The following is a 22,715-nucleotide window of genomic DNA, read 5'->3' on the forward strand; positions in this document are numbered from 1 at the left end:
AATATCAGGACTGCAGACTTCTGACTTATCTGGAGACTTAGTAACTAATGCAACACTGATATATTAAGAGGATATAAATTTTATTTCCTTTATTTGTTATGACTGAATAATTTTATTTGTGGAAGAAAGCTTAGTTTTGTGGATCGAGTAAATGTTGCGGCATATAGGTGAGGAGTCCAGAAAAGAGTTACAGAATTTAGCTGCTTCAAACCTCCACCAAATAATTATCTATATAGGTATTACACTGCTACATTACCATGAAGGAAAAAATACTTCCCTAACAAAGAGCGTATTGGTGGTCACAGAATCTACATAGGTCTTATTTTCCCAAGGAGTATTCATCCTTCCTTCTCAGGTGCAGAAAGTAGAACTCGAGCCAGAGGTGGGACTGACAGAATGGAGGTCATGCACGGTGAGGAGTGTTGATATTAATAGAACTATAGTTTTCGAGGGAAACCTAAACAATGCTTGGAGTATTCCACATATATCGCTTCTGAGAGGAAATGCTAAGGAAAACTAAGGTAATGTTGTACAAGATATAAGGGGTGAAGGAAGCAGGATTTTTCTCATTAATTACAAGTCTTTGAGCCTTTTCTTTTAAAATAATACTGCTGTAGGGAAAATATCTTTTTAGAAAAGATTTTCAGCTTGCTTATTTTTCCCATTTGACTTTTACCATTGAAAAATAATAACAGCAGAACACACAGTTGATGTTTCCTTGACCAATTGTTAAGAATTATTTTGTGTCCCTGTCAAGCCCTCCTTGTCCCTTGCTGACAGTGCTGCGGCATGTTCAGGAGCTCTGACAGAGGAGATTACATCTTTTTCTCTGTGCAGCAGCAGTTGAGAGCTTGCATGTCTTTTTTTCAGAAAACTTCGTCAGAGTTTTCATGATATTAGGAACAAGGTAACAAAGCTGGGTGGATGAAGTTTTTGAGTGCAAAGTAGACGAATTGCATGTAAGAGTGTGCATTGGCAGAAATCATCTGCACATGTTCCTGAGTTTTGTGTTCACTTCCTCTACTCAGGGAGAAGACCTGTGCAGCATTGTGGAGAACAAGTATTTGCAATGTGTGTGGTATTGGTGAGCTATGTAAGCAAAGCTTGTAGATCAAATGAAGGAGAAAACCAATGATTTCATTAGGTACACTGGAGGTGTATTCTCAGTGCAGTGTTCATATTAACCAGAATTTAGGGAGAGGTAAGAAAAATAGGAAGCCTTGATGTCACTAGGGACTTGAATACTGGGAGGAGAGAACATGAAAAGAAGGCATGACAGCAAGAGAAGACAGTAAATGATAGAAAATAAATTAGCTGTGCTTCTTTAACTGACCTCATTAGAGTTCAAGTAGCTGTCTGTGAAACTGAAAGGCAACAGACTTAGAGCCTGAGATTAAAAAAGGTTTTTTTTTAACATTTCATAGGGCTCATCTGTGGAACTTGCTGTCACAGAATGTTGTTGAAAATCTTAGCAGGACTTAAAGGAAGAAAGAAGAATTAAGACATCCATATAAAGAGAAAACTTTTTTTTTTTATAGTGATGATCTTGTGCATAAAGTCCTTCACTTGCCTACCAGCTGATAGGAAGAAGTTTCCCCAGACAGGTATTTCCATTACTTCCTAAAAAGAGATGTGTTTTCCCTCTGATGGTTAAGTTGGAAATAGCTCATGGTAACATGTGAGCTATTATGTCCATTCAGAGCTCCTTCTAACAAGTGCTTTTTGCTCTGGTAGCAGAGATCTGGTGCATTGCAAGGAAGTGATGGTGCCTCATTTTCTGTTTTGGGGGAAGGTGAGACAAGAAAGATTAAATAAATTGGCCAGCATGTCCAAAGGAGAGCTAAGAGCTGTCTATCCATGCCCTCCAGATGGTACAGTTGTGCCTGGTGTTATCTGTTACTTACATGTGGGGACAAGCCCGTGTTTGCTTGGGGTTTTTCCTGCTAAGCACCTCCTACCAAGCAGAACTCTGTAGTGCATGTACTGCATTATTAAATGGTTCTTCTGTATGTTGCACTACTGGAAAAAAATCAAATAGTATGCTCTGCTTCTGAGTCCAAGCACTTACTGTTTTTTCTAAAATTTTTCAAGGTATTAGGCTATCTTCTACACAGAGATAGTAATTCTTGAAAGGATGATTTTGGATGAGATTTTTATTAGAGACAGTGAAAGTGTGTCAGCTCTGTGCAGTATGACTGAATCACTGTAATTGTATCCTGGTTCTGCTTTTGAAGCACAGCTTAATTTCCCTCAAATTAATATAATATACGAATTAAAACTATTGGGGTTTTTTTCTTTGAAAAATTATGTTATTATGTAGTTTTTGTTATTAAAGCATTCTAGGAATTATCAGGAAAAGTATTTCTTTAACTGACAGTCAAGCAATTACAACTGGTCTCCAGATGAGCACCGAGAGGCTAGATAAGTAGTATGCATGTAGATGTCACAGTTGTCCTTCACCACTTATGGCCATTAGCAGGAGTTCAACCTGTTCTGTCATTATCCTGCTGACACTGTACAACAGGTTGTATCGCATTGGCACTGGCTTCCATATGTCAGCACATCTGTGAGCGGTCAACTCAACCAACCATCTCCAAGTCCCCCACTTTTGCCAAGGATCTTGCTTGAAGCATATTTTCAAGGAGACGAGAGCACACATCTTTTAGTTGTCAGATTTCTGTGTATCAGCATGGATTAATTCCTTTTTTTTCTCTAATACCAGTTTATAAATGTAGGATGCTTCCAGTAAATGCATTGTGAGCTGTGAAATTCCCTCTTTTTTATTGTTTTTTGGTTTCCTTTTGTGGCTTCCCCCCCAAAACAAATGCACTAATCTCAAATATTTTTCTACAGAACATGAGATGGAATTATATGCAACATTACATAGCATGCTATGTACATGAATGACAGATTCACTATATGTTAAGCAGTTTTAATAATAACATCGTTTGTCAGTTCAAGTAAATGACTCAAACCTTAGGTAGAGTCTTTACAAGTCACTTTCCTTGCCACTGCACTTTTAAAGTGGTAGCTGTTACATTCCCATCATCTTTGTTTCCATTAAAATTTAGGCATGTAGATTTAGTACAGACACAGAGAAGCCTAAATAATCTTGTACTCATAGATGCTGAGTTAATTTCCTCCCCTCTTAGTTTAAGCTATTAAATCTGTATGGAACATGCAGGTAAACTATTTTACTTTGAAATATAAATTAGTAAATTAATTTTCATCTGAAGTGATTATTGTATGCTCATCAGTGGGAGGCTACACTGCAAACTGTAAGCAGTAACAAAAAGTATCTTTGGCCCTTCCTCCTGATTTGCATTGAAGATTTAGCTTTGAGGTGTGTTTACAGTGAAAAGAAACCTCCTGTAACAGTGATGGAGTTTTTGTTTGCTTCTTTGTCAAGTAATTATTAATTTTTGTTCCTTTTTACTATAGTGCCTCTTGCAGAGGTCCTGCTTTTGTGGCCAAAAAATAATAAAAATCCCTATTTGTACCAGGATCCAGGATGTGTATGTGCAAGGTTTTCTTGCTATATACTGAAGCTATTAATGTATCTGTACTGGAGGAGATAGGCTGAATATACTCATTGATTCTCACTACCTCAAGAAAACAAGACATTTCTGATAAATTAATGGTAATACTTTGGCTAACTAACTCATCATCATGGCTGGGCTTCGCGAACGAAGATTTGGGAAGGGCTCTACCCACGTTTGTTGCAAGCGCGTTGGTGGCTAAAAGGGCCAATACGAGATAGACATGTCCGGTTGCAAAAGGCACAGCAGAAAGACTCCTTAGATGGTGTATTATGCAAGGCACAATTCTTTCTGCGTTGTCTTTTCTCCTCAAGGGTGATCCTGCGTGCTTTCTTAGAGGCATCAGCAGCGTTATAGATGGTGTGTCTCCAAGCCTCCCGATTTGAGGCCAGAGTAGACCAGTTATGTTGATCAATATGGCCCAGGCTGAGATGTTGTTTCAGGGAGTCCTTGTATCTTTTCTTCGGGGCTCCTCTCTTGCGGCAGCTGGTGGCAAGTTCACCATAAATCAAGATCTTAGGGAGGCAGTGGTCCTTCATCCTTGAGATGTGCCCTGCCCAGCGCAGCTGTGTTCTAGCAACATGGCCTCAATACTTGTGACTTCACGAGGAAGGCAGCCTCAGAGAACATGGTGCCGGTTACACACTCTTTTGGTCAGGTAAGCCCAGAACCGAAAACATCTCTCAGGAGTCGGCTTCATGATCAAAAACTCTATTGTTCCTAAACTCGAAAATCTGCCGACAGGTCACTCTGACCGCATTATCTCCCTACGCCTTCCACTACACAACAAGCAACATGTTGTTGTCTTTAGTATATATGCCCCAACTCTCCAAACTGACCCTGCCGAAAAAGATAAATTTTACACTGACCTGCACCACCTTACCCAAAAGGCTAACTAACTAGATTTCTCAGAATTGAACTGATTTTGGCATCTGGGTTAAAAAAATAAGCTTCTTTCAGGTTCCTGGACATTCAGTGAGAGAAAACTGTTTTAGGAAATTGAAAAGTGAAACTGTGCATACATGGAAACATGCATGCAGCTATGTATGTAATTTTTTTTAATGTATATTGACTGTTTTATTGGAGCCAAAATAAAGGTTCAGTGCTTTTCAGAAACTATTTGGGATTTATAATCAAACTGATTGGAAATATTTGATTTTAATAGAAGAAGATATTGCATTTTAGTTATATTAAACAAAATATTTTTAAGAGTTTTGAAATTTTTAAAATTTGAAATTATTTTTTAGGTTGACCTGCTCATTGAAAAAAATTCACTTTGAAAAGAATACTTAAAAAAATCACCCACTCTGCTGATTCCAGATTTTATAGTAAGCCTCACAGTACGGCAGCATCATTAAATATTTTAACTAGGAGTATTGTCAACCTCGTGTCAAAAAGTAGACAGGAAGTACAAATGTGAAAGTATCCTATTTGTAAATGTGAACATATTGTTTTGCATATGCAGGTCCAGATTTATTCCATTTAATTTTAGGCACTGACCTTAGAGATCTGCCTTGTCACTTTGAGTCCTTCTCCAGTTACACCCCAAAGGTCCTCCAGCGAGCAGTTAAAAACTGAGAGCATTGTATCACTATCCTGCCTGTAGCCCAAGTCTGCTGTGTCCTAACTTGGCATCTTGACATCTTGCACATCTTCACATTTTACTGTTGTAGGCATGTTGCACATCTGATGCGTTCTCTGATCTCCCTTAATTTCCCCCTGTCCATGAGAACAAACTTCCAAGGCAAACCCAAGGAGTTTTAGGTATGAGTGAGACAGAAGCCTCATCTTCAAGAACCCTAGAACAGTTGAAGAGCATGGCTGGGCAAGTGAGATCATTGTGCCAGGGGAAAATGCAGATACGTGTTTGCAGCTTGATGTACTGGTTAGCTGGAGCACACAATGAAAATGAAAACTGGCTCAAAGTTTGTTTAATAAAATTGAAGTAAGTGGTTGTTTTTTTTGGCTGCTCTGCCAGTTTGATAAAATTGCTGTTTGAGCTCTACTAAGCCAGCTGTCTCCTGTGCTAAGTTTTGTAAGGGGTGCATGTGGTTATGCCTGCATGTGCTCCTCTCAGTCTGCAACAAGAGTCACAGCTGCCATTTGATGGCCTTACTGGAAATGCACAAACCCACCCATTAGAATCCTGAGTAACATGCTGTAGTTAATGTGAATAGAGATATGTTAATAGTGGATATTTATACAGTTTCATTTGGGGTTGCAAGAAGCTGGAGATCAAAATTGTTTATCAGGAGCCTTCTAGTGGTGGTTATCTTAGTAAGGACAATGCCTTAAGGATCTATCCATGTACTCATAAATCTATGCCTGGAAAATATTATATATTTAGAGTATAGTTAGATGCTATGAGTAGTAAAAAAAGGAATCAACAGTTTTTGAATAGCAGTGATTGATACTACTGAATGGCTGTCTCATGAACAGATGCAACTGTGCAGTTGGCTATAAGATCACCAGTGTAAATGGGAGTGTAGTCTGAAACAGATGTTTTTCCTTTTTTGGCTTATGAGGATTGTGTGGATGCTGCTGGTGATCCAAAAGGCTAGAAAAGAATCTCCTTTCCTGTGGAGCCTTCAGTTTTTGTTTGTTCTGGATAGTAAAGTGCAATGGTACAAACTTGGCTGGTGCCAGTGTCCCTTCTGTGTCCTTGGGCTGACTCCTAAGTTGGCTCGTCTCTGCTGGTGCCAGACACCACAGAGGATGACAGCTGGGAGGACAGTCGGAGAGGACAAGGGTGACACCAGATATGTATTTTCTAAGGTGTGTAGACCCTTTTCTTTGTGACTTTTGATTTCTAGAGATGAAAAGTTAGGAAGTACACTATTTTTTTTCTGAAAGAAGCTGTTGCAGCTGTTGAATCCTCTATATCTTCCAGATTCGGATTTCTGTTTAACATGAGTAGCCAGTAAATGAATGTAGTGATATTACATCACAGTAACAGCATGGATTGTTCATGATCTTTCACGGTCCCTTTCAACCCAAACCATTCTATGAGTCTACGATTGCATGAGTTGTCCAGATAACTTGGTTTTGGTGCACTCAGGCATTGCAAAGAAGCTAAAATTTGTAATGTTTTTCTATTCAATGTACAGTGGGAGCAAAACACTTGATATACTTGATTGTTTTGATGGGTGAGTAAAGAAGGTTCCTTTAAATTAGTGCTGAATATTTATGAAATTTGAACATCTGTCATCTCAGGGTTTTTTGCTGTTAAAACCAGATGGGTATACAATTCCCCAAAGCAGCTTTGAGTAGAGTTCAGACAATGTGTAGCCAATTTATTACCTGTCTTCACAAACCTGATAGTTTTGGAATCTGGATTCAAATTTATTGTCTCAATCAAAACAACTCATTATTTTTGGGCTTTTTTCATTTTAGGTATGAAACTGTGTTTTGTTTGCTTCTGGTAATATTGCATGTTTTAATATGAATTTCAGATGTGTGAAGTATTGCGGTTTGTTAGGATAGGAGTTGGGATGCAGATATTGTGTGAATTGATAACTTATGATGCTAAAAGGTCCTTATAAAAGTTCTGTGAAAGAACTGTAAGAGTAACTCTTACCTGATAGCATAGGAGTGCTTAACTCTTCCTACCCTAAAAAAACCCAACACCAAACCCTGTTTTTTCTAATTAGAAATGCTCTTAAAATGGAGATCCTTGGTTTAGAGCATTTATCACTAATATATATAATATTAGTTGAAGACATTTAGCATAAATAAAAGAGTAATTGAATACAGTGTAAATTACTTTTATCAGGATATGTATATCAGGATATCATACTATTATAATTTTCTCTAAAGTTTCCTTAATAGTATTTGAAATCCATATATAGTGTGATGATATTTACCATCTTAACTCACTGACCATTCACTCAGTTTGCTAAGCTGCAGCTTACTGCATTAATGGCCTGTGGAACCATTTAGAAGAGATGGTTGTATATTTGTTTAAGTTGAGAAATTCTCATTTGGATTCTGGCACACAGTTTTTGTTTGTTTGACTTCCCTTCTATTTCAAGATCATCTTTTTCCAGTTGAGATTATTGTGCTGTTTATGGTTTACTGTACATGGACTGTTTTATGCACAGTTGAGATTTCTGCTCAATTGAGAAAAGGGTGAGATAGCAAGGGAGGCTAAGCACTTTGACAGTCTTTCTGTCTCTTTCATGACATTGGGAATGTTTAGTGGTACAGAAGTTCTGGTGTAGAGTCAGTCAGGACTGACTGCTAGCGTGGATGAGGCTCTACTGGCAAAGCTGTATTTTAATCAAGCCATACCCAATAGGATCAAAATGTGACCCAGGTTACAGTGCAGCCTTGTTGGTGTAATTGCTGCCTGCCACACCAGGAGCTTCCTAAAGTCCCATGAGGTCTAGCAGGGATTGCACCTATTTGTGCCCCTGGCGTCCAACAAGACTGATGTAGACATTGTCTTGGCACTGGAACTGGCTCCCTAGGGAAGTGGTCACAGCGCCAAGCTTGATAGAGTTCAAGAAGCATTTTGGAAAATGCTCTCAAGCACATGGTGTGATTTTTGGGGTGTCCTGTGCCAGGCCAGGAGTTGGACTTTGATGATCCTTGTGGGTCCTTTCCAACTCAGCATGTTCTGTGATTCTGTGCCTCCTAAGACCACTTTAAATTCTTTACTCTTTCTTTCATAGGGCTCCTCGATTTAAGGGGTTCCAGCAGCAGGACAGCCAGGAGCTTCTGCACTATCTGTTGGATGCAATCAGGATTGAGGAGACAAAGGTAGTGTCTTCCTGTGTGTTTTAAAGAACTTAATTGACTTTATGGTGAACTACTAGTCATTGCTTTAATGTTCTTCATGTTCCCAATGTTTTAAAGATGTAGTTAATCAAGTAAGAGTGGCTATTTCTGTTATCTTGAGAAAAATGATTACTTTTTTTGAAGGATGATTTAATTATGTTCATGGTGATTTGTTAAAATTGTTGATTGGAATGGAAGTTTCAGTTAGCAGTAGAAAGGGTATGGTAAGTAGAATGTGATAACTTTAGGCATCTGAGTTTTTAGGAATCTGAGTTGTTTGCCTTTATTTAAAAAAAGAAAAGTATGAAAAAAAGGACATCTGAGGAGTCAAGAAAGTAAATATATATAGGACCTCTGATTTAGCTGACAGAATTTTAAAGCTTTGGAACAAAAATTAGCAGCTCCTAGCTGTGGGGCCTGCTCACAATTTTAACTGCAAATTGTGAAAAGAAAAAAAATCTTGCAAAGTTTCTTGTATCTCTTGGAAGTGTGAAGAGCTCCTTGCTTTATAAATAAGGCGCTGCTTTTCATTGCTTAAAATCTACATCTAAGTATGCTAAGTACAGAAGCAGTTTGTTGTATTGAAAATGTCCTTGTGTGAGTTTTGTTGTTTCTTTTCCTTCATTACTTGTGCCTCCTGTATTGTTGAAAGAAAGTGTGTGTTTGCTTGTTTGAACTGTCTTGGACCATATCAGATTTAATCTGCCTGACTTAGTCTTGGACCCTTCTTTTCAGATGATATTCTGGTAAATAGGCTTTTCTAAGCCTCCTCTGAGGGAAGGCCTTAAATCTCATACTGACCAGCATACTTCCTCTTCCTTCTCATTAGTAACCAGAAGAATGTCATGATCCTGAGTTGAATTATCTCACAGATAAGATGTAAAGTTGTGTCTGAGCCCAGTTTTGGGCACTAGAGTAGAACTGAACAAATCCCCGTCCAACCAGAATACTAATATATATGGGCCAACCACGTCCTGGGGGGCATCAGGCAAAGCATCGCCAGCCGATCGAGGGAGGGGATTGTCCTGCTCTGCTCTGCTCTGGTGAGGCCTCACCTTGAACATTGTGTGCAGTTTTGGGTACCACAATATAAGAAAGATATTAAGCTTAATTAGAGAGTGTCCAAAAGAGGGCAACGAAGATGGTGAAGGGCCTTGAGGGGAAGCCGTGTGATGAGTGGCTGAGGTCACTTGGTCTGTTCAGCCTGGAGAAGACGAGAGTGAGGGGAGACCTCATTGCAGTTACAACTTCCTCGTGAGGTGAAGAGGAGGGGCAGGCACTGATCTTTTCTCTGTGGTGACCAGTAACAGGACCCAAGGGAATGGCCTGATGTTGTGTCAGGGGAGGTTTCGGTTGGATATTAGAAAAGAAGGTTCTTCACCCAGAGGGTGATTGGGTGCTGGAACAGGCTTCCCAGGGAAGTGGTCACAGCACAAAGCCTGACAAAGTTCAGGAAGTGTTTGGACAATACCCTTGGGCACATAGTGTGACTCTTGGGGGTGATCCTGTGCAAGGCTAAGGGTTGGACTCAATGATCCTTGTGTGTCCCTTCCAACTCAGCATATTTTGTGATTTTGTGATTCTGTGGTCTTGTGAGGAGCATACTTGATCATAAACAGAACTGAACTGCAAGGAGAAACAATTAAACCTTGACACTGAAAATTTTTAGAAAATTATGTCTTGAACAGGGCACACAACAGAAGCAGGTAATTTCAGTTAAAAAACACTTGTCACGTTTTTGCAGCAGAAGGAAACTTTATTGTTTTATTTTTTGATTTTCTTATAAAAAAAGGTGGAAACTGTACTGACTTGACGAAAGAGGATTCACAGAAAGTAGGATTATTACAACAACCAAGCTTCTTCTCCAGTCTCCTGCTTCACCAGTGGACATGCCATCATTATGATAACCTGCAGTCATATTTGCCTTTTGAATTTTGCCGTTTATTATTAGAGAGCAGTGACAGCTACAGTAGCTACCTCAAAAGAGTGATGGAAGATGGTGAGAATTCATGGTGACCTTCTGAGCAGTATTTCTGCTGCCCCATTACCAGGCAGGGAGAGGTGGGTCCCACCCTGCCCTGCAATTAAACCCCATAGCTGCCCTAATGATGCATTACTGCAAGCACTCGGGGTGCTCTGCCACAGACAGTAGTAGGAAAAGCTCTCTCCCCCTTTCTCTCTCTCTTTTTCTTTAAAGTATCCCGTGTTTCAGGTCTGTAGATGGCACAAAACCAGCAAATATAAGGCCCATGGTGAGCACTGGCCACCGTGCTGGCCGGACACAGGCAGGAGCCTTGCAGCTGCCCCTATGGCCTGCCCACCACGTGGGCTCTGGCTGCAGCAACGGCTTACGGACACTGACCTTCCTCTTTCAAGCCACTTTTAAACTTCATTCTTGGAAGAGGGAACAACGCTGTTGAAAGGTGACTGACTGCTTTGCCGTCCACCTGTGAGAGCTGAACGTGGCCATCCTTGCTTCCCTACACCTGCCAGGATTGTTTTTAAACCCTAAGTGTTTTTATGAGAAATACATGTGATATATAACATGGCAGTAGTTATGGGACCTAACCAAAAATGACATTATACTTTTGCCTCTTCTGTGTGTTTTTTTGTCTTGTATCTGATACCAGTGCTGAACTTTTAGTTAGAAAGATTAGTTAGAAAGTGTGTATGTACACAAGTGGATTTTTAAGCTAAGAGCTTGGCAATACGACAATAAAGATGACATAGCGTCTGCCGTTTCCAGCAATGTGGGCTGGAGATGGTTTCACACCAGGGCCTGAAGTGGCTGAACCCTGCTGCTAATTGATTAATGTCTGCTGCCATTGTCCACAGCACCCTGCCCATTCAAAGACTATGTCTTTCTTTGACCTAAATAAATGGTTCAACGAGCTAATCCCAACAAAAGGGTTGCTTATGGCCCTAAACCCATTTATGGTGCTCAACTTCATGAATTACCTATTGATTAATCCTTTTAGTATATTGTTGGCTTTAAGATGAACAAAGCTGAGCTTGGGGCAGCGGGAGTTAATTCACAAGCCAGGTCACATACTCATAAGGTCGGAGTATGACTGGTCTGATGGGTGCCTGAACTGCAAACCAAACCTCCAATGCTGTCTGTCATCCTCACACTTCTGTAACATTGTGGCCTGAAAGTGTACTTTGCTGCCTGGAAACAAGAGCCATTTATTAATCCTTTCCTGTTAGGACACAGGGTTTGAGTTGCTTGCAGACAGTTTGGTATCACCATTTGTCTCTTAGAATGGTACTTTGCTCTAAGTGTGACTTCAGTGACATGTTTAATTATAAATGTCATTTGCACACCAATGCGGGAAACTCGTACATGTTCCTAGAGTTTGTGGATCAGATAGCCAGTACATTTGCCAGAAAAAGGGGAAGCACGGGTCATGCATGCTACAATGTTCCCCGTCAGGGGACCTGATTCATCCTTCTGCTTTCCTCTCTGCAGCATGCCAGATTGGGCTTTTTTACAAGCATGTGCTGTTCTGCTGCGAGGGTACACCTCACAGGAGTACAGCATCTCCTCACCCCAGGGCAGCTGAGAAAGAGCAGGGGCAAGTACCGCCCCTCTGGAGGGGCAGCTACAGCCCATCATTTATGAAGTTGCTTCTTTCTGATCCTTCTTTCAAAAATGTAGTTTTTAGGATTTTTTTGGAGCAAATATTGATAACATTTATATGGATTCATTGGAAGTTTTCTGTCTCTTGTAAGGTTTTCTAACATAACTCTGGAATGTGCAGTGTTAGAAAATAAAGAGAAGTAATGAAAATACTGCCCAAACACAGTCATTGAAGTCTGACTTATTAAAAGTTCTTTAGCTGCCTTCAAGTGTTTTGTGCCCTAGTCATCAGTAATAGTCCAGTCTTCCATATATTTTTTCTCTCCAGTGGTGGAAGAAATGGACAGTATTTGTATACTGAAAATTCCATGGTTTCTTGATAACCTATCAAGGGCCCTACAATGGTTCCCTTTTTAAGGTGAAGAAAGTTTTTTGAATGGTTACCTACTAAAGTTAAGCTCATGTCATTTTGACGTTGTAGTGAATAACAACAGTAATTTTACAACATTAAATTATGCTTATTTTATGCAAATAATACAAGATAATATCTAATAATATCTGACTAGTTTTTAGAATGCTTACACTTAGAATACTTAATTCTTTTTTTTTACTTATAGCGTATACAAACTGCTATCTTAAAAGCCTTTAATAACCCAACTACTAAGACGGCAGATGAAGAAACTAGAAGAAAAGTCAAAGGTATGCAACTCTTTATTGAAAACTTTTAAAAACGCACAAGTCTTTAAATACCATTTTCTTTAGAACTGCTTATTGCAAACAGCAGTCCCGAAGTGCTGTAGTTACCGGACTTCTATTCTGTGTTACTTTAGTGCCGCCTAGTGTGTACCTAAAGTATAGACAGCTTAGTATGTGCTGACTTGCATCTTTGTATCCAGGATAAAGGCTTCCATGGTATTAAAAATGCATCTTTTAATGATAGATAGAACTTAATTTTCTTTTCTAAAATAGCCTGCTTCATATTTGTTATACAGTCATAATTACTGTGTCACTCAGAGAGGCCACTTCCCATAAACAAACCGATTTCTGTCACTTGACTGTTACTTTGAGCACTCTAAATACAACTACAAAGAAAAGGCATGTTTTTGTTCAAAACCAGTTTTTAATCTTTTTGTGTGTGTGTTTGCTTATTCAGTAGTTCTAATTTGGGGGACTTTTTTTTAATTAAAGTCTCAGCGATTAAGATGTTTTGAAAGTCACCCTTCCCAAATCTGCAAAAGATAAGGCATAGAGATGTATTAGAACAGGCTTTTGTTAAATTTTTTAGAGTTTTATAGTTGAAAAAAACATTTAGAAAGGGTGACAACCTGTCTGCTACCCCAGTCTCTATATCAAGGCAATACAATAGTATGTATGCAAAGGGAAACAGATTTTATTTAAAAGGCTTCTTCTTGAGAGATACAGTTTTATTATTCTGTTACATTAGGTTGGGAAGGGAAGGATAAAAGGGAACCTTCTCACTACAATATTTTTAAATGTTGAGATAACAGTATATGATGAACTAGTATTGTATTGTGTTCTAAACATTTTAAATATGTTTAAAAATTGTGCTTTCATAATATATTTTGGAAAGAATTTTTTTTGTACTTATAGTGTGGCATTGGATCTGTTATTTTTCACATTTAAAAAAGGCAATGTTTTTTCAGCATATGGAAGAGAGGGTGTGAAGATGAACTTCATAGATAGGATCTTTGTTGGTGAATTGACTAGCACTGTCATGTGTGAGGAATGTGAAAATGTAGGTATTCTGGAATTTGGTTTGATGTGGAATAGATCACATACTGGTTTGATTATGTTGTCTTGGAAGTATAAAATTGTGTTGCCAATTTTATACTTGTTTGTTTGTAAAAACAAGATTTTATTGAAAGTTTTTAATTTGAAATTATTTATTCCTTCTTAAAAGCATTATCCTCCCAAACCTAAGAAGAGGGGTCCTTTGAATTGAAAAAGGATTCAAGTCCTGGGCTTGATTTTACATTTGACTTAAGGCTGGAGGTTCCAAATTCCATAATCATATGTGTTATACCCCAGTGTTAATTGATATTTTTAAAACACCTGCCTGTCTTAACACATAAATCCTCCTGCCTGCTCTTCTGGGATGTACCTGAAAATTGGGAATTACTTAATTTGAATTAGTATGAGTGGGGAAATGCTAAAATTATTTCTTTTTCCTTGAAGTATGTTTTATAATTAACATAATAACCCCAATGAACAGCATATTCCTTTCATAATTAATATTACTGACATTTCATCATAAATGCTTTCCATGATCCTTATAATTTTCTTCAAGTTTGAAAGAGAAAAATCTTATTTGCATGACTTCTCTAATTGAATGTTATTTTTGTGTTTGGTTTAAAACGTTCTATTTCATATTATAGAGATTAAGTAAATTAATCAATCTGAAAAATTAAGCACAGTCCTGCAGTGCGAGGTAAACTGTGATGTGCAGATTACACTTCAGTGTGCTACTAGTATCAATGAAGAACTTTGACTATATAAAAAATAGAGGTTGTATGTATTTTACATGTCTCATTTATTTTTGCTGGATTCTTATATTCTGCCTGCACAGGACTTGGGAATTTGCTAGCTGTAGCTCTTTGAGGAAGAGTTTAGCATTCGTTTTCCTTTGCCTGCACTAGCAAGATATTTTTGATTCATGTTTGTTCATGCAAACTGACACTTTAGAGGAACCCCTGTTTGAACGTCGCCCCTCAGGCAATCAGCCTCCATAGTTGCAATGCTTTTGATCTCATTAATTGCTTTACTGGAACCTAAACCATCCTGATTCCCTCACACAACAGGTAAAAATAAGCCTGCAGTCCATATCAAATGTCACAGGTGGAAGACTGGGTCACAAATACAAGAGAAGGGACACAGTGACAGTAATTGAGGGCATGACTGTATTCAATGACTTAAATGTACAACATGATTTTTACTGTTTTATTTTTAAGGTTTTGTTTTTCACAGTCTTTCCAGAGGTAAGATAAGTCAGTTTTGGAAGGACTGAGGACAGCAAGGGAGAGAGCTTAAGGAACTTAGTGATAAAGGCAGATGGAAAGTGCTGGAAGAGACTGTCTTTAGGTATGCTTTGAAAGATATTTCCAGCTTATACATGGCAAAATAAAACCACAATACAAAAAAGAAGGCTGATTTTTTTTTTAATTCCCTTTTCCCCAGTAATTGGATCTATTTTAACAAAATCTAACAAAGCTTTTAGCTGTAACCAGTAATACTGACTTAATCTTAGCTGAGACATGAGGTTAGAACCTGTCACCTAACTGTCATTAACCAGTCCCTGCTGCATAACAGTGTACAAGATCAAATGCCTGTGCAGAAGAGTCCAGAATCAGGAAACTCTAAAAGGTAGCTTTCTGCAAAATTATACCACCAAGGCCCACATGACTTGAAAATCTGTCTGAAGCTCAGAGAAACTGAGCACCAAACGGCATCTTTGTCCAGTTCATGCACAAGTGAATGGCCTTGCCCTTTGTGACTGTATGCTGAAATTTTGTGCAGTGTTAGAAAGAAAATTAAAGCTAATGTAAAAAATTTTTTAAAAAGTGGGAAGTTCTTCATTGTAGTTTGATATATCTTGAAACTAATTAAATTCTTGTATAGTTTCTGATAATAAATTGTTTAAATAAAGGGAGCTGTGTACTAAACCTGTACAATGTTCTTTGTGTTTAAATGCATTTTCTCTTTTTCTTCAAGATTTCAACAGTAAAAGAACCTTTCATTGATCTTTCACTTCCTATAATAGAGGAGAGGGTAAGAAACAGAATATGTAATAAGTAACTATTGCTCCTAGTGGATTGTTTCTACATACCTTTATGAAGATATTTATGTATTTACACAGAGTTTTGATTTCAAGCCTAAAAATGTAACCTTGTCCATAAATATGTGTACTGTCATACATCTGTTCATTATAGGATTTTCTTTGTATGAATAGACATAAAATGTCTTAAGTGCATATATTTTTAAATTAGTCCAAACTTGGACCAAATGATCTTAGTAATGTATAGAATACATAGGTCTGAGATTAGCTTAATTTAGTAGAATATACTTCTATGAATAGAATGATTATAAACATTTTTTTGGAGGTTCAGCAAGTTAGATTGTCATCTGTTGGTTTGCACGTAGAGAACTGGAGTCTCTTGGGTTGGAGTTTACCTACAGGATGAGACACTGTAAAAATGGATATTGGAATATATTTATTCTGGTATTTTCAGCATTTCACAGAATACTTCCATTAGCTGTGGAGGAACTGTGTTCCTTTGAAGGCATATACTATGGTTTTGCAGGACTTGGGGTTTTCATTTGAGAAAGTGGGGGTGGGTTGGGAGTGGTTCTTCCGCCATCCTGCATATATTCATCTGTATTTAAGGGAGAGTATTTAATGCAGCATTTATTCCTGTATAAAATGTATTCTTCTCCAAACACCAATTTTGCTTGTAACAAATTTGCCATCTTTGTTGGTGCATTGAGTGCAGATGCCTGCGGGAGTTAAAGCTTTAAGAACGTTTCGTGTATCTGGGCTCTTGTGCTTCCTGGTTCCCATGTGTAACACGGGAACTCTGTGGGCTTTCTTTGGGAGCCGTTTTCGTGGGCGTTTGGCAGTTGCTGCACTTACTTGAGGATGGGCATTACTTTATGGTTTTTGCTTTCCTCAGCAGTTCAGACACACTGCTGCCAGTAATGTGATGGGGGGCGTGTGGCAGCTCCTTCACCATGGCATAAGGTGGTTGGCTACACCAGACTGACTTACGGGAGCTGTGCCACCTTTGATTACGTCACATCTCACACAGCTACGCATGTCCTTATAAAGTAATAGATTATTTTGTATTGTATTATGTACAGGAATTTTGTATCATTCCTATTCCTTCTGCCTTTCAGTTGATCCTTCAAAGACTTTGACAGTGAGTTTATGGTAAAAAAATTTTGAAGGCTAGTTAATTGGTTTTATGTAGGTCACTGTTTTCTGAAGTAAAGGAAAAAAACCCCCGCCTACATTCATCTTTCTGTAGGTTGCAAAGGAATACAAAATTGACATAGCGCCTTTCCTAATTTCCTGTTTAATTTCTTAGGTTGCAAAACCCATGCCTTTGGGAAGAACAGGTAAAGGTAAAAGCGTACAGGAGGCAGATCTTGGTCAGTATAACTGTTCTTCTATCAGTACACTGAATAATCAACCCAAAATTGTCAAGAAACACACTTTAACAAAAGATAAGGTAAGAACTTAAATATACTAACCAGTCATCTTGAGCTTATTCTGAAGTTTCTAGGGCAACTGCGAATTTCTAGGGAATTTTGATACCTATTAATGGGGGGGTTTTTGTATATGTGTTGCTGACATAAACTTGTTTTAAAATATTTAGGTCATTATTAGAAGCGTGAGAAATGACAGTCATTGGTAGCCATTTATTTTTCAGTTACAGGGTTTCCTTTGTCAGGAAAAGAAAATCTGCAAACTAGTTTCAATTCATGTTGATTTTGGGACTATTGCAAGGGTCTGTGCCCAGTTGGGAACCATAAAAACTCTTCTGAATCAGGCCCTAACACATTAAATACACGTGAAGAAAAAATACAACAGAATGACTATATAAAAGCATTATAAGAGAAGAGAATGAGACAGAAGTAGAAAAAGGACATGTGGTACAAACAAAGGACAGGGTGGAAAGAAGTAGTGCAGAAATTGATTGTTGTAGGAGAAAAGGCCTACAGCTCAAACTACTGAGGTGAATGGAAGGATTCCCACTAGCACCACTGGAATTTTGATCCAATTGAAATAAGGGAAAAAACAAAGGGGAAGGAAAGTTGCTAATTTCTGTTGGAAAGTAGCCAAACAAAAGAAGGAAAAAAAAGAATCATGAACGCTTTTTATCTAAATCACTTTTTATCTAAAGGAGTAGTTTTCTGTGGCAGCAACCCTTTTCTTTCTTCTTGCAATCTTGATTTAAAAAAAATCAACTTCAGGTAATATACAAATTAGCAAACATCCTACAAGGGATGCTTTAGTTAATTCTACAACAAGTGCCTACAAGGTGAGTTGAATTTTCTTCTGGAACCTCTCATCGACTAAGGCCTCTGATGGGAGGCCAGGGGACTAGCTTAAACCTGAGACCCTTTTTTAAATTAGATTAAGTGAATACCACTTCAAACGTGCCATCCACAGCTGTCACAAAGTGAAAGTTATTAGTTGTGGGGAAGTATTGATCTCACAGTAAGTATAATGCTCTTAGCTGACTGGGGTGTAGGTTTCTAATCCTAAATCAGTTTAAAAAGATCTTAGGGAAATTGACTAGCTTAAACATGTGAGAGATGGAGAATATAAAACAATATGACCCCCCAATAATTTGCTTTGAATTTGTCATGTTTCAAAAGGTATGTTAGATTACAAATCTATTTTCTGAATGCATTACTTTTATTACTGAAATAATAATGCCATAATTTACAGAACCAATTGAACCATGAGAGACGGCTTGCCAGAAAAGCTTCCTTGAAGGAAGAAGAAAGAAGTCCTGTTATCATGCAGGAAAAAACCAAAAAGCTTGAGCTGGAAGGTAGCTCTGGCATCCTGTACTCCAAAGACACAACTGCTGACTCAGCTGTCAATGGCAGTCAGACAGAGGGCAGTGAGAAGGAAGCCAGCCGCTCTGAAAGCAGCTTTGATGCCGACAGTGAAGCCTCAGAAAGCGAAAGTGCTTCTAAGCAAACAACTTTGAGCCCATCCAGCCACACGTCTGGTTTGCACGCCAACCACGTAAATGTTAAAATGCCGCACAAAATGCCAAATGGCAGTAATGAAGAGGTGATTTCCAGTGCCATATCCAAACTTGGTTTCTGTGATCCAATAAATGAAGATAAAAAATCGAGCCGTGGAGATCCAGCGTTAGGTTTATCAAATAATTCTGTGTTCTCAGTAGATAAATCTTCACTATCCCAAACCCCTCAAAATGCTTTCCAGACGCTTTCCCAAAGCTACATAACTAGCTCAAAGGAATGTTCTGTTCAGTCCTGCCTTTACCAATTCACCTCTGTAGAGCTCTTAATGGGGAACAACAAGCTTTTATGTGAGAACTGCACGGAAAGGAAACAGAAGTATCAGAAGAAAACCAACTCCACAGGTAAAGTGCTTGTACCTCTCTGGACAATTTTCAGCATTTCCTCCCAAAATCTGTGCGCTGGCTGCTGTTCCATTGCTCCAGCACAGGCCTCCCCACATTGTGGCTAAATAGAAAATGTCTCCCCAAGCAGAACTTGCTTGTAACAACTCAAAACTTCATCAGGCAATGGCAACGAGACTAAATTTTGTATTAGAACATAATCATAGGTGTAATGTAAAATTTATTTTGCATCTTTATTCTATCCAAGATAAGGAACTTAAAGATGACCATAACTGAATATGTGCATTGCCTCATACTAATCTTTACCGCTGTTTCTGTTCCTTACAGTCCTCAAAGCTTTGAAATAAGTGCTGTAATATTCAGCCCCAGTAGCTTATATACTCAGGGAAGCAATGTTATTAAGTATGGAAAAGGGGCAAAAAAAGACACTTGCAATGAAGAGGGAAAAAAAACTTCCAAAGATTTGTAAGACTGGAGATGAGAGACAACTACCTTCTTGTGACAATGTTCTCCTTGATGTTTGTGTAGCACAAGCAGACCATTACAGTTCACTGAGTAAGATTTAATGAAAAATAAAAAAAAAAATCCTCCAGTCTTTTGAAAAAGTTTATGTATAGACATTCAGAAGGTTAAAAAATTAAGCTCTTGTGATTATTTATAAATAAAATATAAAGGGAGGTAACAAAAATTTGCACCTTTGCTCTGCATTTATAGATACATGGAGAGATACAAGTTAAGCATGAGTAAATTCAGAAAAATTAATCTAAACATAGTATTTTACAATAATTTCTTTATCATGATTGGACTTGGTTCCATGGGCACCATGAAAAATGGAAAAGGAACATCAATTTACAATTAATCATTATTTATTTTTTCCTTCTAAAACTAAAGATGTAAGAAGTCACTTTTACATTAAATGCACCATTTTACCTCAAATGAAATATTTTCCTTTGAACATGCATAAAACTAGTAAATTAATTAATCTTTTCAGCAAAAATAAATGCTGATAGCATGTTCCCTTTTACTGAGTAGCTAAACCTGAGCTACTTTTGGTAAGAGCCCTGTGTTCAGTGTCCTCTCCACATAGGGGGACTGGAGTCCACATATCCCAATCCTGTGTGCTCAAGCCAGCAGGTTATGAGGCATCCTGAGGCAGACAGCCCTCCTTAGATCTTTCTCTTAAATATGTATGAAGTATGTAGTCATTCAGAAAAAACTGAATAATGGAAAATTAAACTCTTAGTGATTAGGACATTAGCAGAGATAAAGACACCCATGCCTTCCAGTTTTTGTCCAGGGATCGTCTGTCTATTTGAGGTTTTAATAGAAAAGCTGGATGCTATAGTAACAGACAATGTAGTTGTGCAAGCTGACCTAGATAGTGTACAGGCTTCCAACTCTTGATCTGATTTGCACAAGACTGGCTAAAATAATGCTCAGATTTGGCAGATTATGGTTATTAATAACTAGAAAAATAAGAAAATATTTTTCTGTTACTCTACAAAATTTCCCTTGTCTTTTATATAACAAGTACAAAATCATTGCTACATAGATCTATTCTGTCAGATGTTTAAAAAATACTTTAAAAATTCCATGTGTCTGCCTTCACTTTACAAATTATTTTGATACTCATAAATACAGAAAAGAAAATGGAAGGTGTCTACACAAATGCTCGGAAACAGCTTCTGATTTCTTCAGTTCCTGCTATTCTTATTCTCCACCTGAAAAGATTCCACCAGGTAAGAGGCTAAAACCCTCTTGTACGTTCCTCTACCACTGGTGGACAAGCAGTCCTTTAAGTGTTGTGCATAGTGATATTGGCTTTTTATAAGGAGACTTGGTAGAACCACTGTTTGAAACATGCTGGTGTTTTTGTGATTGTTACACCTCCAGGGAAACGTGTCCATCATGCTTATATATAGTAGTGGGGTGGGTTCAACACAAGCAGACACCGTATTGAAAAGATAACAAAGAATGTTTAAATCAGTTACAGTCTTATTCTTGGATTTGGTTCATTTTAATAATATAGTGCTACACCTTAGCTTTAAAAAGCTTTCTAGTAAAAATATATATTTTACAGTCTTTTTTTTTTTTCTTTTCCTTTGAAGGCTGGTTTGAGTCTACGGAAAGTAAACAGGCATGTGGATTTCCCACTGATTTTAGATTTAGCACCATTTTGTGCTGCATCTTGCAAGGTACCCGTTTCAAATCTTTATTTTTATTGTGCTTCAGGAGTTGTCTGACCACAAGTGAAACTGGATTGATGATGATGATTATGATTCCTTCCTTTCCTAGAGACATTATAGAGTGCATTTTTCACATAGTGTCTTGAGATCAAAATTGTAACTATTTGCAATTCCATTCATATCAAGAATATCACAGATGTGATAGTGTTAACTAATACTAGTTAACATTAGTATTAGTTAAACTATGGTGTTCTGATGGTGTTAGTGTATCTAACAGCATTAAGGACAAGTATTATTGCAAAATATAACAAAATTCAATTCATAACATTACTGCATATTTGTAATAGATGTATTTCACCACTGGAAATGTCTGTTTTCTTTTGAAGTAATACTGTTGATAGCTAGTTAAGATACCTGTAAAATTCATTGTGAAATAACTGACCTTTGTTTTCTGTGTTTCTGGGAATGCAGAATGTTACGGATGGTGCAAGAGTGCTCTATAGTCTTTATGGAATAGTGGAGCACAGCGGGTCAATGAGAGGTGGTCACTACGCGGCGTACGTGAAAGTCAGGCCATCCTCCAAGAAATTACTAGAGCATATTTCTACCACTAAAAATGTTTTGGGTATGTACAAACAGAGCCTCCTTTCCCTCTCTGTAAAATCAAAAGCAACCACTGTCCACAAGGATTTATAGCAAATAATTTTTTAGCTCAGACTATTCTGTGATTTTTAGAGAAGTCATAGAAACCCCATCCCTGAAAGTGTTCGAGGCCAGGTTGGGTGGAGCTCAGAGCAACCTGTTCTAGTGGAAGGTGTCCCTGCCCTTGGCAGGGGTGTTGGAACTAGATGATCTTTAAGTTTCCTTCCAATCCAAACCAACCTATGATTCTATAAATTATTCTTTTTTTGTTGCACCCAGTACATAACCTACTTCTGCTATTAATTCCATATAGAGCTGAGTGAATAATGGAATTTTGATTCAGTTATTAAACAGAGAATTTACAGAACACTCTCATCTCTCATCTCTATATTATCTCAAAATAATATGTCCAGATGAATAGTTGTGCCTGGTAAAATGCAATTATTTGGCATATTTGGTATTTGAAAATATTTTAGTACAAGAATCAAATCTATGACATTAAATGAAATGAAATTTTCCAAATATTTGGGCTTTTTATGTATTTTAGGATTGGAAATATTTAATGCTTAAAATTCTGGAATCCTCTGGTTTAATGTGAACAGGAAGAAGCTTTTTCATGGAGGATACAAGGTTTGGTTTAGGGTTTCTATTGGTATTTTGAGAACAGCACACTAGTTCTTACTAATATTTTTTGGATATGCAGAATGAAATAAGATTCCAAGATAGAATGTGTTAGTGAAAGATTTGTTGGGGCAGGAATATGTTAAGCTGACCAAGTTAAGTAAATATATTTACTATTTCCCTTCTTGGGGAGGAGTGAGAACCAAGCATTATCCTGTCTATCCTG

At 37.9% G+C, this 22,715-nt stretch overlaps 1 protein-coding gene across 12 annotated transcripts in view; it reads left to right on the top strand.

Moving 5' to 3' along the window:
- Nucleotides 1-22,715, top strand: part of USP45 (ubiquitin specific peptidase 45) — a 56,112-nt gene that overhangs the window by 27,397 nt on the left and 6,000 nt on the right. For 7 of the 12 annotated variants that reach the window (XM_027726113.2, XM_039390727.1, XM_039390688.1 and 4 more), the window contains 9 exons: nt 8,213-8,300; nt 12,516-12,597; nt 13,563-13,654; nt 15,628-15,684; nt 17,001-17,144; nt 18,371-19,040; nt 20,682-20,779; nt 21,149-21,235; nt 21,698-21,851. In XM_027726113.2, the coding sequence (XP_027581914.2) occupies nt 8,213-8,300; nt 12,516-12,597; nt 13,563-13,654; nt 15,628-15,684; nt 17,001-17,144; nt 18,371-19,040; nt 20,682-20,779; nt 21,149-21,235; nt 21,698-21,851 (1,472 nt within the window). Of the gene's footprint in view, nt 1-1,424; nt 1,605-8,212; nt 8,301-12,515; nt 12,598-13,562; nt 13,655-14,867; nt 15,603-15,627; nt 15,685-17,000; nt 17,145-18,370; nt 19,041-20,681; nt 20,780-21,148; nt 21,236-21,697; nt 21,852-22,715 lie in introns of those variants that run through there. The other 5 variants (XM_027726114.2, XM_039390718.1, XM_039390710.1 and 2 more) reach the window with 5 other exon arrangements.

This window comes from Pipra filicauda, unplaced genomic scaffold (genome assembly GCF_003945595.2).
Source record: "Pipra filicauda isolate LSUMZ 115617 unplaced genomic scaffold, ASM394559v2 scaffold128_size5466820_pilon, whole genome shotgun sequence".
NCBI lineage: Eukaryota > Metazoa > Chordata > Aves > Passeriformes > Pipridae > Pipra > Pipra filicauda.